The sequence below is a fragment of the Chaetura pelagica genome, unplaced genomic scaffold, assembly GCF_000747805.2.
Source record: "Chaetura pelagica isolate M959 unplaced genomic scaffold, ChaPel_1.0 scaffold47, whole genome shotgun sequence".
Lineage (NCBI taxonomy): Eukaryota > Metazoa > Chordata > Aves > Apodiformes > Apodidae > Chaetura > Chaetura pelagica.
The window spans coordinates 4,408,737-4,426,004 of record NW_009954140.1 but is presented as its reverse complement, the minus strand read 5'-3'; the positions used below and the strand labels follow the sequence as shown (position 1 = coordinate 4,426,004).

General features: G+C 40.7%; 1 protein-coding gene across 1 annotated transcript in view; it reads right to left on the bottom strand.

Annotated features, from left to right (window-relative positions):
• Positions 1-17,268, bottom strand: part of CEP112 (centrosomal protein 112kDa) — a 157,128-nt gene that overhangs the window by 79,480 nt on the left and 60,380 nt on the right. The window contains exons 19-20 of the mRNA XM_010002794.1: positions 16,254-16,361; positions 4,171-4,368 (exon numbers count right to left, since the gene is read on the bottom strand). Of these exons, the coding sequence (XP_010001096.1) occupies positions 4,171-4,368; positions 16,254-16,361 (306 nt within the window). The remainder of the gene's footprint in view (positions 1-4,170; positions 4,369-16,253; positions 16,362-17,268) is intronic.

The following is a 17,268-nucleotide window of genomic DNA, read 5'->3' as shown; positions in this document are numbered from 1 at the left end:
TCCTAAGCAGGTGAAGCAAATCAGGATGGTAAAGGCCAAGGGGATTACGGGAAGTGGAAAAAAATGAGACAAAAAAGGAAACAGATACTTTGGCCATGGGAAAATACTTTATTAACACTTCTCGCTGCCTCCAGCCTGCTGTTTTTTTGTAACAACCTCCATTCTCAATGCGTGTGCTCACCTGACCTCAGAACTGCTCCAGGTTGTCCATCATGGTTTAGCAAGAGCCCCAAGAAGCCCCCAAACACCAGCAACCTTCTCTTCCAGCAGCCTCATGCTTGAGTGTGAACAGGACACGTTAAAACAAAGCACCGTGACAGCAGTGACAGACACTGGCAAAGGCTGCCTTGGTGCTCGAGCTACTCCTGACCCAATTACACACAGATGGGAACAGTGGACTCGCCAATTACCTCCTAACAGAACCTGGAAAGCCAACTCTGTTGCTTCATGGAAACTTCTTTTCCCTCTTGCTTTAGTGCAAAGGGCTGTGTTTGAACTTCCAGGGGTACATTTTTTACTTCTTCTCGCCCAAAGGTCAGTGGTCAAAGAACAAGCACGAAAATGATCCATGTTCATACAGCAGCTGAACAGGAAAATCTTTGAGCTGGTTGAGGGCACATGTCAGATGCTGGGAAGAGCATGACATTCACAGGATAAAGGGAAAATCTACAGTAGAACTAGCCACCTCAGCCCACTGGGCAGCAGTTGGTAAAATTTCCTGCCCTGACTATCTCATTTCACAGAAGCAAACTAGACATATTCTCTAATCAGGGATCTCATTTCAGAAAATCGCCAATTCAGTAGCAAGCCTGGTTTTTAGTCAAACAAAATCAGTTTCCCTGGTTCACCTGTTTGGTGAACTAATGTATAAACCAAGATTATTCAGGGAGGTGGGGAACAAATGACCAATCAAACCATAGCTTATGAATGCTCCTAAAGAAAAACCAGATAATATAAACAATCTAAATAAATAGAAGTAATGATTCAAAACTATCCTTTAAAAAAATAATCCTGTATTATTAGCCACTGTTTAAAGAATAACATTGTGGCAGTTCATGGAAAACATATAGGATTTAAAAGACTACAAGAGCACAGCATGGTATAAAAGCCTTTGTACTGCTTTGACTTTCATTGACCTACATGTCAATTTACCCTCCCCAAGCATTACAACCCTAGGTGAAAAAAATCAAAGCAAACCTTCTAGAAATGGATAAATCCAAGAGCTAAAGTGGAAGACAACTGCTATCCAGAGAGTCATCAGCAATACAAAAGGTGATCCACATAAATCAAGTTTTTCCTGAAAACGGATTAAACTTACATTTCAAAGTAGTAGCAACATGATTTTCAAGTAAAATCTGGCTATGCACTGAAATCTTAAATTTTATACTTTAGTTCTGAGTAAGGCATTAAGAAGTGTATCCTAAATTGAATAAATTCTAACCATTTTGTATACTATCTTTTGCAGTAGCTGAAGACCTACATGAAAGTACAGACCTTGGCTAAGCAATAAAAAAATTAATCTTTTCAGTAACAATAACTTGTTCCTCAGCACTCAGACATACATGTCTTTAGTAATAGAAGAAATGCGTATTTTAAACATTGGCTACTTTTTCATAGGGAAAAGGATTTAAGAAAGAATAACAGTGAATACCTTTAAGAACAGTGCTTTCACATCATTCATCAAACATTGGAGAGATAAGGCCTTCAAACTAAACCACTAATTAACACTAATTTATTATTTTTTAAGGACCCAGCAAAACTACACTTCACTTAGCGAAGCAAAATGGCCTCTTCTCCTATCTCATCACACCTTCACTCTAATATGAAGCAGTCCTAAAATTTGCTGCTGTCAAACGTGGTTCAATTTGAATAGGTTTTTTTAAAAGCTCTGTCTACATAAACTCATCAAGTCACAGTGCCTTGTTCAGAGACTGCCAAATGTTTCATAAAGGACACTGGCCATTGGTCATGTCAGATGTCCAAAACATGCATGTTGGTAAACATGTGAAGATGAAAAAAAATGTATTAAAACTATGTGCCATAATTCCGCCAGAAACACCAATATTGTCTGCAAAGACAAAAGTGATTTTTAATCCAAAGACCAGAGGAACAAAGAACAACTTATTTTCCAAAATGGAAAAAATATGTGTCTTTGAAAGCTGATAGATTCTTACTAGAATTTAAATAAACAACAGCTCTTCGAGTCAAAGGCAGCTGCATTTTCTTCCCTGATTTACATGTCATTCTCATGGCAGCAATGCTCAAATGACTGTACAGGGATATTGGAACTACAAAGAAAAGCTCTGTAAAAAGGCCAAATTTTTGCTATTCAGTCTGTTCAGATTTTCCTAATAGGTATGATAATTCCCAGTTTTTTGCCTAGCAGCTGCAGTAGCATTACATATCCCATTGCAAATAGAAAGCACAATCACACTTTGGGCTCCAGTCTTTGCCAGCAATGTCCCACAACAGAACTAAACAGAGATACACGGGCAAGGCACCACCCAGATCCTCTGAATTTGCTTAAGACGGTCCCTTTACCTTCGTAACCAGTGTCACCCAGAGGAATACAACCACTATCATGAACGCTGGCGTGAAGACAGAACAATTCAATATATCATTCTAAAACTGTTTTAAATGTGAGCGCTACAGCCCTGCCTTTGTACACAAACACAACCTGAGGAGTGCAGGTGAGAGGATGGTACCACTTGGAGAAGGCGTTCACAAATACCTACCTAGCTAAGATGTATCTTGGGCCAGAGTAAAAAAACCCAAAGACAAAACCCAATTCCTTTAACAATTTAAAATTTTGTTGACTCTTACAAGAAAGTGGAGAATAAAGGGCAAGGTTTAATTTTTCAGAAGCCACCTGAATATCCTCTTCCCAAGCGCACTCACGAAAGTACCTCTTGTTTTCCTTGGAAAATCATAATAATAGTGGAAATGGAGAAAGGAATCCTGGCTCTGCGATCTATCCCTCCTCCTCCTCCCCCAAGAAGCCATTTCTTTTCCAATAGACTTACTTGAGCCAGATTTCAATAGAGTCTGAGTTGTACAATGGTAACAAAAAACCAAATTACTTTAAAAATCAAATATTCGCTTTCACTTAGCTACATTCTAGTTGCCAGTAAAAGACACAGCCTACCAGTGTAGGAAAGCAAAGTGAAAATGCCTCAATGTCAGAGTCTTACATCTCATAGGGAAGGCGGTGGTGCGCGGAAAACACGTTGTTTAAGAATCCTTACCAAAATGTCCAGTTTTGGTATAAAATAATCCATGCGTGATAAGTAATTCTAATGCTGATTAGTAAAGATTATTTTCTGAATACTCTTTCGACTACAAAATCACCTCACATTTTTAAATATTGCCATTGCAGGCCTTTTGAGTACAGGCTCTTAGGAAAATATACCATGCCATCCTTACAAAATACATTGAAAAAATGCAGTAAGATGTTTTTTGAACTAAAAACTCATAAAGATCATTTTCCATGCTGACAGCGCGCATTTCATCCAGAAGTTTGAAGAGTCAAATGCTACCCCAGCTGGAGATTATTCTGCCAAATGGCTTCCAACAGTGACCACAGAGATGGAGGATGGGAGGGGTGCATGCGTGTGTCGGCAAATAAACGTGACGGGAAGCAACCCCAAACCCACATCATCTTATCAAACATCTGACATACGTAGCCAAGCAGACAATGAAAATCCAGAATGCAAAACTGAAACAAAAAGCCATGAACAGAATGAAATAAAACCATTTGTGAGTTACCTGCAGAGATTTAAAACAAAGTACACAAGTGAAGCAGATGTAATTCATATGGATTTGCCCAGGAAGGAGAAAAGGAGGGGTGGGTGTGAGGACTGGGGGGGGAGAAGAACAGATACCTTTTTTTCTTAAACAAATCCATCATGAAAGAAAAAGAGACAAGATTATAAATAGGCCGAGTTATAGCGCACCATGGGATTTTTAATCTGGCTACCTGTGGTTTTTGCAGTTAAAGCCCTATTCAGCAGTGGGGAGGGAGGGGGGACGGCGAAAAAAAAGAAAAAGAAAAACAAAATCACATTTATGTGCCAGTTTCGCAAGCGCTCCCGCAGCGTGCATCACCCACCGCGCTGGCAACCAGCAAACACTCACTATTAGCATTTTCTAATCAGCGTACGCCTTTCAAACATTATTGATCATTACCTGGCCGTCCTGTTGCCTGCATTCTTGAGTTGTACTCTCTAGCTGTGCCATGGCAGCGCGAAGCTGCTTCTCCTGCTTCTCCATCTCCCGTTGATGGTCTCGGACCAGACAGTCCTTCTCTGCCTTGTGCTGCTGGAATAGGTGCGTCTTCTCCTGTTCACGCTCCAGCTTCAGCTCCACTATCTGATTGGACAGGGAGGAGTACAGTTCATCAACAGAACATCCTTGTCGTCATGACAACTCGTCTACAGCTTAATTTTCCCCTTAATTTCATCAAGTTGGCAATTTTATTTTTACGTCACTCTTACCTCACCTTTAAAAAAGCCACCGTTACCGTGACAGGATCCCTCCTGACAACTGCAACAATGGAGACAACCGAGCAAATCCAGCGCATCCTTAACCAAGTGGTTGGTACAAATGTCGGAATGAACCAAAAAAAAATAAAAAGGAGAAAAAGAAAAAAAAAAGGCTTTTTCGCATTCGGTGTTGGGTCCCCCCGTGTCCTGCTGCTGCTCATCAGCAGGGCTGAGGATCCTAAATGGTTAACAGGCAGCCTGCTCTCCCCTTCCCTTAAGTATACACACACATACCAGGTTGTGTCATCACACTGCAGGGTACTGTGCTTGGGTTCCCCTCATTGAAGGCATCTGCACATGAAATTGCCCCTCTGCCCAAGGGAAAAGGCTTTTTTTTTTTTAATAAAAAAAAAAGGAAAGAAAAAATAATAAAAAAGCCAAGCTCTATTATCCCGTTGTCAGCTATGCTATCCCAACATAAACAGATGTATGTGTTCCAGAAGGGCACCTGCTGTGCCGCAAGCTTGCACCATGATTTCATAAGAAGCCCTCTATTCTCAGGATCCTTTCCCAGTCTGCACCACACTGGATGCTGTGACCTTGGCCAGTCTGAGCCTCTCCCCGTTAGCCTGAATGGCAGCCCGAGACCAAGGGCCTGGTTGCTGCAGCTTTGATACTAATCCTCCCCGCCTGCGCACAATGGCACCCTACCTGGCCTGCACACTGGAGCAGCCCGCCCGCCTTTGAAGCAGGTGATGAATAGGGACGGCAGGAAGCCGCTTCCCCACTGAACTCCGGGCCACACAGCTGCTAAAGAACAGTCACTTGGATTTTTCTTCAGTTTTGGTGGATTTCGGAGGAGGAGGGGAAAGAAAAAAAGAAAAAAAAAAGAAAGATATTTCAAAAAACCCCAAACCCAACGCGCTTATCATGAAGATGGTGGGGTGTTCTCAGCGGGAGGGGAAAAAAGGCAACGGGAGGAGCCGGCTGTGTGTGCGCTGAGAGCGCCCGGCACCTTATCTTAAAGCTGTAGCATTCAATTCTGGAATAATATTGGCTGGTTGTGTGGCTTTAGGGTTTAAAATTTGAAGTAAAAAAAAAATAATTATAAATTCCTCATTGTGTCAAACTACAGCTCAGCGTGTTCTGAGTGTGAGAGGCAGATACATCATCGGTGCTGCAGCCCAGAGCATCCTGCTGGAAAAGGGAGCAAGTAAAAGAGATGCAATATGCTATGGTTTAACATATCTACATTATTTAATAATACTATAAGGCTCATTAACAGATGTCTGAAGTCCCTGAAGGAGTTAACTCCTCAGGAGGCAAAGATTATCTGTACTGGGCCTGGGATCCTTGCACAAAGTTCTTTAAGTCAGGTTTTTGCCCCAGGTTTGCATACAAAAGTGGTTTCTTTTCAGATGCTCTTGGTGTCCTTAGTGTGTCTGAAAGAAAGAACTCCTCCCTAAAATAATTTTAAAGGCTTTGCCTGAGTTATGGGAAAAAATGTTTAGTAGTTTTTCCTAAATCAGATCTCATTAAAAATAAATAGTGTCAAAAGAGAGGTCTTTTTATTCAAACATTCTCTTAATAACTGGATTTTCAGCTGGTTGGGCCATGTAAGGTCTGGGGTAAGACATATTGTTGTGGGGACGTTCAATTATTTAGGTTTTCACTTTTTAAATTCAGGACAAGAATTGGAAGCAGGGAGAAAACGTGTGCTGGAAGGGGGCACAGGACAGACCCTGCTTCTTCAACATGATACACGTGTACATCACCAGTTCACCCAACCAAAGTAATTCCAGTTTATTTAGTAATCTCTTCACCTACAGCATTTATATGATAGACAACGGTTTTGATTTGAAGAGTTGGAAAGAACAGAAGGGACCAGGCCCTTCTGAATGCAGGAGGGGTGTCCTCGGTTAGGGACATGGGAACAGAAAGGATGTGGTGTGAGGGGAAGTGTTTTATAAAAGGCAAATCTGTTGAAGAAGAAAACCCCTCACAACTTAAAGCAAAGTACTCCCCAGGACGGTTTTGTTTTGCTTTTTAGATGTTTCTTCTGTCAGGGAGCAGAGGTGGACAGACAGGATGGGGCCAGGAGCATTTTCTTCCCTGAAGTTCAAAGCCCTAGAAGCCCCATCTTCCCTGAGGATCATTAACAAGTACCCCACGTTCATAACCAAACGTCTGTTCCTGTACAAGTGACGTGGAGTGACTGACGAGCTATTTGACTGCTCTGGTGAACACTCCCTGACCCTCCTGCTCTCCTCAGAACTGCTGCCAAGCACTATAGTCCCTCTTCCTCTCTCTTTCATTCCTGTATTGTTGGAGGTTTTTTTAAAGGAAAAGGAATGAATGTATACCAACAACCATGCTGTTTGTCAGCAACAGCAGGACTTCATCACAGGAAGCTGCAGGAAAACTATATTAATTCTTCATAAAACAGTATGAGTCTTGTCTCTTCAAGGCAGAGAGCACCTTCATAAATGTTATAATAAAACCACTTCCTTTAAAAATTGTATCATGTTGAGATCTTTCTGCATCTCTCCCTGGATGCTTAGGACTTCATCAGATGACATTAAAATGTCCAGTCAAACCCAGCACTTCAGAAGGCGGATTTTAGGTGCTGCACATTTCAAACAGACAAGCAACACAATATTCACAATTAGACGTAGGGGCAACACTGAGAAGATAAATACATTAAATAATAGAGTGAGTCCAATTACCATAATGAGTTTGTATTCATTGAGGCTTAGATGTTTCCCCATTTTGCCCTCTCAAAGATGAGATTCTCTTATTCTCTTCTCTGCACTTCTATCACCAGCCACAGCCCAGCATTAAAGCAAGCAGGACCGACTGACCCCAGGTAGGTGTTGGTACCATGGAACACTAGGATTACCAAGTAACACGAGCATTTTCAAATCATGAGCTCCTCTGACATTAATTCTTCACTTTTGTATTCTTTCTGCACCAGTAAGACAGAACCATAATATTCAAGGCAACTGCCAACAGGTGATTCCTGAAGCCATCACCAGAATTACACCTTTTAGGATGAATTTCTGCTTTTAACTGAAACTTAACAATATTCACTCAGTCTTGCAGAGGAAAGACAAAATCCTTCAGAAAAAGCTAAAAACAGATTAAGTTTTTTTTCTATTCACACACACACACAGGCTACCAAACACTTCTGGCATTGTAGGCCATGGCCACCCTTCACAGGACACCCACAGCTGCTGATGGACCATGACCTTCCAATGCAGGCAGATTTAACTGCACCTACGTGTGGAGTTGCTACAGAGCAACCTGCTGAAATAAGAGACAATCTAATAAAGTGAATCACAAAGGGAAATCATATTGTTTGTGCTGGTTTAGTTCATACATCTGAAGAACAAATATCTACAGTAAATAGCCTGCTGATTGCAACAGATATTTTCAGAAACAAAATACTTGGAATATAATCAACATCAGCAAATACTTTTTAAAAGTCCTTGATATAGACAAAACCTTCTACTATCCAGCTTTTGCTTTTACATCACACACTAAGTTTGGGCTTTTCAATTTTAGAACAATTTCAACTTGTTCTCAAGAACAAATATGCCTTTGAATTTCTTTTAAAATCCCCAAAGGAGAGAAAGGAAATTAGTTAGCTCACTACCTCTTTGAAAAACGTAGCTGTGACAATAAATATTTGACACCAAAGTATGAAAATTCATGTAAATTTATGTCCACAATTCCAGAAATATTGTAAGCAACACCTATATAGTTTTACAAAGGAGGATTATTTTATTAGTGTTATTTTGGCATGACTGACCTTCTGAGGGCTGAGGAAGACACCAGCAAGTTTCACATGACATGGCAAAGAACGGAACTAAACTCACTTGTACAGTGTGCATAGAGCACACTTGTTTTGCAGCATTTCTATCTTACCAGCATTTAAGAGTGTAAATCAGGTGTCTTTATTATCTCTACTCCACTCAAAACCAGCCCTAACCCCTGCCCAGCCCAGCATCCAGCACATGATCTACCCACAAATACCAACTCTAGGAAATCTAGCATTCCCTGTCTCCTAAGCTTATAAATAAATGTGCATGTTTCATGAGGATATGGGGATTACCCATCTCACAAATACCCTGCTTCTAAAAGTAATCTAATATAATAGGCTGCAGCATCAAGTATTAATCATGCTTAGCATAACTTTGGGCAGAAAAGAGGAATTTTCAAGGCAAGGGAGCATGCCAGAACTACTTTGCAGCAGATAAATAACACGGATTTTAAAAGTACACATTTTTTTTAGATTTTGCTATAGTTTGGAACACATAGTGGTCCCAAGATAAAAGGGCTGTAATGAGCCAAAAGCAAATGGGACAATGAAAAATACCTCAGTGCAGAACCACGTATTACCACGGAAGCAGCAAATGCACACAAGGTAACATACTTGCATAGCCAAGGCGTTTTATTTCCTGTGTCACTGCAGGCTGCAATAATTAATTGGCATAACGATGCTTCACCCTATAATCAACCACTAATAACTGTATTTCAACTGCAACCCAAGAACTGCAAGAAATCCTCTAGAAGAGACAAGCTGGTCCATTAGCTAAACTGCCGGGTGATTTATCCTCCCCACTACAACACCACACCCGAGTGCTTTCACTACCCATATAAAATATCTGAGCTGTAAATTTTTACTTACAAAGGCCTTCCAGATTTTTAATATATTTAAAGTTTGGGCAGCACAAACCTCACCTCAAAGCCTCCTGTCTTCCCAATAAGTAAATTTGTGTTTAAATCACCAACATACTGGAAATGAAGTTGCATTCCCGTGATTTCCTAAACCCCACTCAGGGCTGTGAGGAAGATCAGGAGGTCCCACTGCCCTCCCCAGCCCACCTGGCCCAGCCAAAGCAGTCTGCAAAAAGAAATACTTCTTTCCAACTAATATAATTTGAGTCACTGCAAATGCCTGTTTCTAGCAGGCTCTGGTACACAAGTTCTTGTACACAGTCTTTGTTTAGGGATTCAGTTTATCCGAGGACCTTATTTGAACACTGAGGACTGACTTCAGAGGCGTTCGCAGCCTGACTTGCTATTTACTGCAGGCACCAATTTATGTTCCTGGAATTGTCTCCTCTCTCCCTCCTCCCCCAAAAGTTGATTCTGTTGACTATACAGGGAGCTCAGGCTTTTAACTGAATCACACACAAGTTAGATGCCTGAAGGAGACAGTGTAAATACCCATCTGTTTGGTTAACAATTCAGTAAACAGCAATGGTACAGCAAGATTTCCTCCCACTCTTTACTTGGAGGTTAAATTTGTTTCCTTTTCCCATTTGTGAGTCTCAGCTATATCAAAGTGAAAAGATGATGTTGATGATTGAAAAAACTATTCCTCAGATATTCTGTGCAAATGGCATTCATCTGTGTGTTAGGATGGTTCAAAGGAAACACTACGGATCCTAGATTAATTTATTAGATGAAATTTATGCAGCTTGTTGCTGAGGACATGAAAAACTTCGAGCCTTTGTGTCCATTTGGCCTCCATGCAAGAACAGACTGTATTTCAATTATCTTAGACTGTAGACAAAGAGGAGAGGAACAAAGCTTTTTACAAAGCCTGTGTCCTTATAACTAAACCAGCATACTAAACACTGGTCACAAATCTCTGAATATAACTGGCCTGATTGACATACAGTTAAGAAATGCCTGGAACACCATATTTCCAGCATGTTTTTGCAAGTGTTTCTTCACTTGAGTGGATAAATATCAGTCAAAAGAAGCTAGGTGAAAGAGAAAAGGGAGAATGAGGCCAGAAGAAAAGCTAAGATGTAAGTGCAGTAGCAAGAATTCTTAACTGAGAAAAGGTACAAGGACAAAGCAAGCTGGATGTTAAGCTTGTTTTCTGTGTTACAGTGTCTGGCTGAATGTCTCCAAAGGTTTGAGCATAACACTGGAGTCTGGGTTTAAGATGTCCTCATGGTGATTCTGTCTTGTGATAGGCCTGATGATGTTTGTAGCAGTTCTGACAACAAGACCATCAGCTGAAAGATTAGCTCAGCTGAAAGTAAGATGCCAAATAAACACAACAGGACTGTAAAGGCAACATGTCCAATGCAGAAGCAGCATTTCATTCCCCCCACCACAGGAAGGCAGGGTGGCCATGGTTAAAGCAGGAGGTAACACAGAATGTTGGCTCCTGAAAGGCCAGCTCATGCCCACCTGACCCTTCAGCCCACACCAACCTTTTGACTGACCCTTCTGCAGGACTTGCCTCCCCATCCACGGGAGTAAATAATTTATCTCAGCCTAAAGAGCTTTAGGCTCCCTTGCTCTGGCTTTTCACAGCCACTCACAGACTCTCATCACAGACAGAACTAATCTTCCCTGACTAGCTTCCTTTCAACAGCCCATCCCCAAATCACAACAGTCTCTTGCTTTAATGTTAAATCCCCACGTTTTGCTCTGTTCCTTCCCTAAGCTGTGTGTTCTCCTCTCTCCCTCAAGGTCACAGCCTTTACACCATTCTGCCCTACACAAACTGTTCTAGCTCCATTTCCCAGAGAGGACATGGAAATTCTCAGTGAGACTCTTCAGAACATTTAGCTGCTGAACTCCTGAACATCTGAATTAAAGAGTGTTTATTCCCTAAATACACTTCAGTAGATCTTCTAAGGGAAAAATATAAAAACACACCCTGGTCAAAAATACCCTGCCTTCAGATAAAAACACACCCAGGACAAAAATACCCTCCCTCCAGCATTTCAAGGAATTATCACTACAGTTTTAAGCAAAAGCAAAACAAAATCATCATAGCCTTGATCATTCCAACACTGGTGAAATCTCTTGGCATAAAGTTAAACAGCTACAAATTAGCAGAGGAGATGTCCAACCATTAAATTGAAGTGTTATTTATATTACTGAGTATTTTTAAGCAACTGAGCATGAGATTGTGCTTGGAACCTTAATATTAAATGGCACTGCTAACACTCACAATTATGTTTGCTTTTAAATATACACATTATGTATAAAAACAAAGGTTGTGATGACAACTTCATATTTTACTCAAGAGAATCTCACTCTTTTCTTTAAATTGACCTCAGTAGAAAGTCTTAAAAGAAAAGTCATACAGAAAGATCTAAAGAATATTATTCTTCCCCTCTGCTCAGCACACTGTTAAAATAAGAACAATTTCCCAACACTATGTCAGATACTTGTCCTTGCTGCTGGCAGGTAAGATTACAGTCTTGCTTTGTTCACCTTTACCTAGCTGATTCTGCACTTATTTACCTCTCCTTTTTTAATATAACAGGCATATTTAAGCCCAGCCAAACCTTCGTCTTGCTCCCAACTTAAAAGTGTAGACTATTCCTCTCATCTTTAAGACAATTTCATAGTAATTTTGTTAAATACCCAGTAATACATTCCTGAAGGTGTCCTGTTTCTCTCCTATGTGGCTAAATAAGACAACTCTAACTATCCCTTCACAAGTTTTACACATCAGAACCCAACAATGAACATCACAAGAAAGGATTTCCTGAGATACAGTGAGATTCCTCAGCTATCACGTAACAGCTTTCCCCTTTGCTGTGGATGCATGAATAATTATTATTTTAAAATGGAATAAACACAGTTCTAGGAAAGATGAAACAAAACAAAAGGCTTATTTATACATTCAGATTGGCATCTAACTTCAGAAAGTATATCCATAACTCAGCAAGTAACCCCATCCAGCTATAACAACAATTCATCAGCTTTTCCATAGTGTGTTTTTCCCTGCTAGAAAAATGAAATTTCATAGACTTTGGCTCTCTTGCTAATCTCCTACCTTAATTTTTTCACACTCAATCACAGCACTTCAGCAACTATTTATAGCAAAAAATGGGTGTAACAGTGATCATAGTGATCTATTATTCTATTTAATTCATTTTAAAAGGACAAGCTGATGCCATTTAAATATTAAGATCTCCAAAAGCTCACTGGAAATGTTCCATTCATGTTAATTTAGGAACATCTGCTTGAAATTAAGGTGAGTACATACTCAACTGCTGTGAAATGTCCCTGTGTGATGCCCTGTCCCACCACGAACACTCTGCCCTGGGACCACAGCTCACCCCGAGGGCGTGCACGCAGAAAGTGCCCAGCTGACAGGGCTATGGGGAAGAAAAGCAAATCCATTAAGTGTTGTGTCAAATGTGCCTGCCTGAAAGCCACTATTGAAAAGTTGGGGCTCATGCTCTTTCAAATACTTGGGCTTGTGGAAAATGAGTTCAGCAGAAACATTTCCTGGGTATTTTGAGTTTCACTGAGGATGTCATTAGAAATAGGGGGTGGGGGGGCAAGGGAGAGGGTGCAAAAAACACCAAACAACCTTTTTTCCTGTGCTGACAGGGCCATAAAGCCTGACTATAGATCCTGCAGCCATTTCAAAGGCAGGAAAGGCTGAGGCCTTCACTGTGGTGTCCACTGGCTTTGAAGTGCCGCAAGCAGCTGCTCCCAGCAGATAGGAACTGGGGTGCTGCTGGAGTTATTTTTTTTCTTCAAAATATACTTTCAAATCTAACAGCTGCAAGTAGAACAAAGTTGAGCTAAAGTATATGTAAAGTAAAAAAAAAAAAAAAGCCACCAGTTTCTCTCTGAGTGTTCTCAGTGGGTACTTCAAAAGAAAGTGACACTGAATCAGATGAAGCTGGAACCAAGAGTGACACGTGACAGCTGAAACCAAATACTGCAAGACCCAAAAGTTGCTTTATTAGTGCACTCAAATACATCTGAAAGGTTAAAGTTGTATAAACTGCTATGGATCTGTATTTTTTTTTCCTAGTTGTTTTTCAAGATTAAATAATAATAAATTTCAATATGTATCAGGTTATTTTTTCAGAAAATGATCAGATAAATACCAATATATAATGCATCAGTACATCTAATCTGCAGGCAAAGCAATCTTTCAGCCCCACAACAAGCAGTCCATGTTCACACCAGTAATCTCTCAGAAATCAGTGTTCAAGGGAAGTCCTGTAAAGCACAAACAAACATTCATATAAAGCAGAGCAGTAAAATCACAGCTCCCAAGTTCCTACTCTACAAGCTGTTTCTCAGGTTGGAGAACTGGGTAACACACCAATACGTTTGGTTCTTCATCTCCAACTTGATGAAATGTTATAGCTGATGGAACTGCCCAGGGTGCTGCCAGTGCTTGCTCTGCCACTCACCGTGCCAACCCAGGCAATACACACATGAAGGCCAATTTCCTTTCCCTTTGTGTGTCAATTCCATCAGACAGACTCAGACACTTGAGGCAGAACATCTCAAAGTCATTACTACATTTCTCAGGTAACTAAAATATCCCTTTTTTGCTTGGGGGGCTATTTCCCAACTGGAAGCCTGCTAGAGCCCTGCAGTCATGCACCACCAATTCTAATTTACTGCTCTATTTAAACAGTTTAAATCAGTCTAGTCCTGTTCAAGGAACAGCCAAAGAAATATGCAGTAAAATAAGGTAAGGAAAAGCCTGGTTAAGAAACAGTTTAGAAGTTCTGAAGCATATGTAATAATTGATAGGACAAGGGGTGATGGTTTTAAACTGAAAAAGATTTAGGTTGGGCATCAGGAAGAAATTCTTCCCCATGAGGGCAGGAAGGCACTGGAACAAGTTGCCCAGGGAGGTTGTTGATGCCCTTCCCTGGAGGGGCAGGTTGGATGAGGCTTGTGCAGCCTGGTCTGGTGGGAGGTGTCCCTGCTCATAGCTGTGGGGTTGGATCCTGATGGTCTTTAAGGTCCCTTCCAACCTCAATGGATCTATGAAGAATAGAGAATAATATATAGAAGTTGGGACTTCTGAAAGGAAATGTTAAGAGTGGAAGGACTAAGCTCATACACCCTGTGGCAGGGCTGGAGGAGCTTTGTTCTGCAGCCATGACAATACAAAAAGAACCCCGTTTCCAGTGATAACCCACTGCAAGCTGCAAGAAAGTTCACATATTTTTCATGTTTGCAAGCTTCAAAGGACATTCCAAATGAAGTATGAAGAGAAACAAATCTTGAAAAAGGGCATAAACAGGGCTCCTCTGAAAATTCTTCTGAGGATTTCATTGCGCAGCTGGTTAGGGCTGAAACCTTTTCCTTGGATTTCAGTGATGTTTCACAAAGTTGAGCTGCTCTTTCTTACAGTAAAAATCAGTTCTCATAAATAAAAGTGAAGAAGTAAACATCTCTTATTGGAAAATGCTTTCACTGATGTTTAGCACAGCATCAGTGTTGTTCCAGAATACTAATGTAAAAAGATTCACCAAAAAAGCTTGAAGTATCACATTTATATCTTGTTTCTTGGGTTTTCTGATCCAGTCTGAATATAACAGGCATGATGATACAAGAAAACAAATTAAACAAAAAACTCCCCAAAAATAAAGAAATAAACCCCAACCCCCCCACGTGACACTACTAGGCAATATCATTTTCCTTCAGTGCCCAAAGACAACCCAGTATTTGGCAGAAGACTGGATCTGTGGCTTGGTAGCTCTTACCATGTTTGCTGAAAGGAAAAAATACCCTTTGTAGGGAGGAACAGGAATGTCATAACATCTGACAAACTGCAGCTTAGTAGTTACCTCTATAGATCATGTTCCCCAGTATCTCTGCAACCTGGACTATTCCTGAACCATTAAATAGAAGAATCATAAAAAATATCACTGACTAAAAAAAATAAGTCTGTGGAGATGTATCTATTACAGGGGACAGCTGCTCACCCTTCCAGGTGACAAGCCAATTAGTAATGTTGACATTCTGAGAGAGGATAAGGAAAACACTTTGATCCAAACCAACAAAGTCTCTTTGATTGAAATGGAAGTTGAGCACCATGCACAAAAGACACTATTGTTCCTCCCAAGCACTGACAAAGTCTCTCTCAACACGTACCAAAGTGATCCCACTCCTTAATTAATTGGAAAAGCCCCTTCCAGATGGACCAGAGCAGGTCTTGTCCCACAAGCCAACTCCAGTATTTCATCCTCTTACCAGCACAGAAGATAAACAGAAATGAAACCACATTTCCCTGGTGAAAATGTAAATTTATAGCCACACAAAAACACTGATAAGAGAGAGCCTTAAGCTTATGGAAAAACTCTATCACTGCTATAAAGCAATACAAAAACATTTCAATCCTTTAACAGGTGTAACCAAACAGACATCACTTCAGGTTCATGACAAAGTACCACCTGACACAATGTTGGATGCTGTGTAGCTCTCAAGTCTATACCATGCAATAATTTGCCAGCTTCTGTTTTTGGTTTTTTCCCTTTAGACTTCACAGCACCATTGAACTCCAGTTTCTCATCTCCACCCAAATGTTTCCTGAATATTTCCCAACCCTGACATTACATTACAATGAAGAAAATCACTATCAGTGGGCCAAGACAAGCATTCATATGGACACTCCCCGTGTTAAAAAACGATAAAAGAAGAATAAAACGCTGTTTCTTGACAAGAAGAAAAGCAGATGACACATGAAGTCATTTCATCTGGCCACTATGAAAACAAGTGTTGCCACCTGTAAGCCTGGGAAACAATCCGAAACAGTTAGAGGATTGCAGAGTAAATGAAGGTATTTTCTATGTAGGCTCGTCCCCCTCCATCCCCCATTGCATAAACTCTGCATACATATAAATTTTGCCTTTTGACAGAGAACAGCAAGGCACAATGAGAACAGGATTAAACCTGCCACAGGAACCAACCTACAGCAGCATGAAAAGCTGCCCCTCCTCCCCTCCACCTGAAGGAACTGACCTGTTGCTCATATCTTTGCTTGACCTCTTCCAGTTGCCGGGAGAATTCCTTGGATTGCTTTTCCCTGAGCAATTTTGATCTGCTTAGATCTGCTTCAACCTGTTCCATCTACATGGTAAAAGAAAGGGAATATTTAATTTTATTTTTTTTTTAAAGGCACAGAGTGAAATGTTCAGACATTCCTACAATTGTTTGCAAAACATCCAAGACATGAATATAACCTTGCTGAGAATTATAATAGTAGTATTTGTATGCAGTGAAAATTAATATTCAACAAATACTGGATTAGGGATATAGTGATCACCTACACCATGCCACTCCCCAGCTACAAACTCTTGGCTCAGTTTTTCACTCAACAGTGACTGACATCCCATAAAAACGAAATTAATATTTTTTGTAGACATATTTAAGACACAAATATATTTCACTCCAAAAATATATTGCCTGTGGAATTTCAAGGGAAATCACGTGTAGGTCAGTGCACAAACTATAAAGTAAGCTGACATTGAATCCGTAAAATAACTTAAAAGAGAATTATTTGGCTGCAAGTAAAGTTCTCTGAAGATAGTCATCACCCATGAATAACAAGAGCTACAGATTCCAGCACACAGCATCAAGGAAGCAATTTCATAACTCAATTAACAAAGGCTTTTGTATCAAAAGCACAACTCTGCGCTGTACATCAGGCCTCTTTCCAGGGGAATATGAATACATACATACAGATATATATATACACACACACAGAGTATTATGGTGCAGTGCAGAATCAGTCACTTTCAGATCTAGGTCCCAAACAAGCACTGAATTAAGTGTTTCCCTAAAAACAAGCCAAAAGAGGTGTAGCTGTCCAGGAGGACCAGCGCTGCCACGAGTCCCTCTGCTGCAGCCCCAGCAGGAACACGTGAATTCCTGAGCCAGAAGCCAGACTCGTCTTTGGCTTAAGAGAGTGCTCTGGTTTCTACAGATGTCTTTGCCAGTTGGCCTGGACATCGCTTCTAAGTCAGGGGAAGAGGAG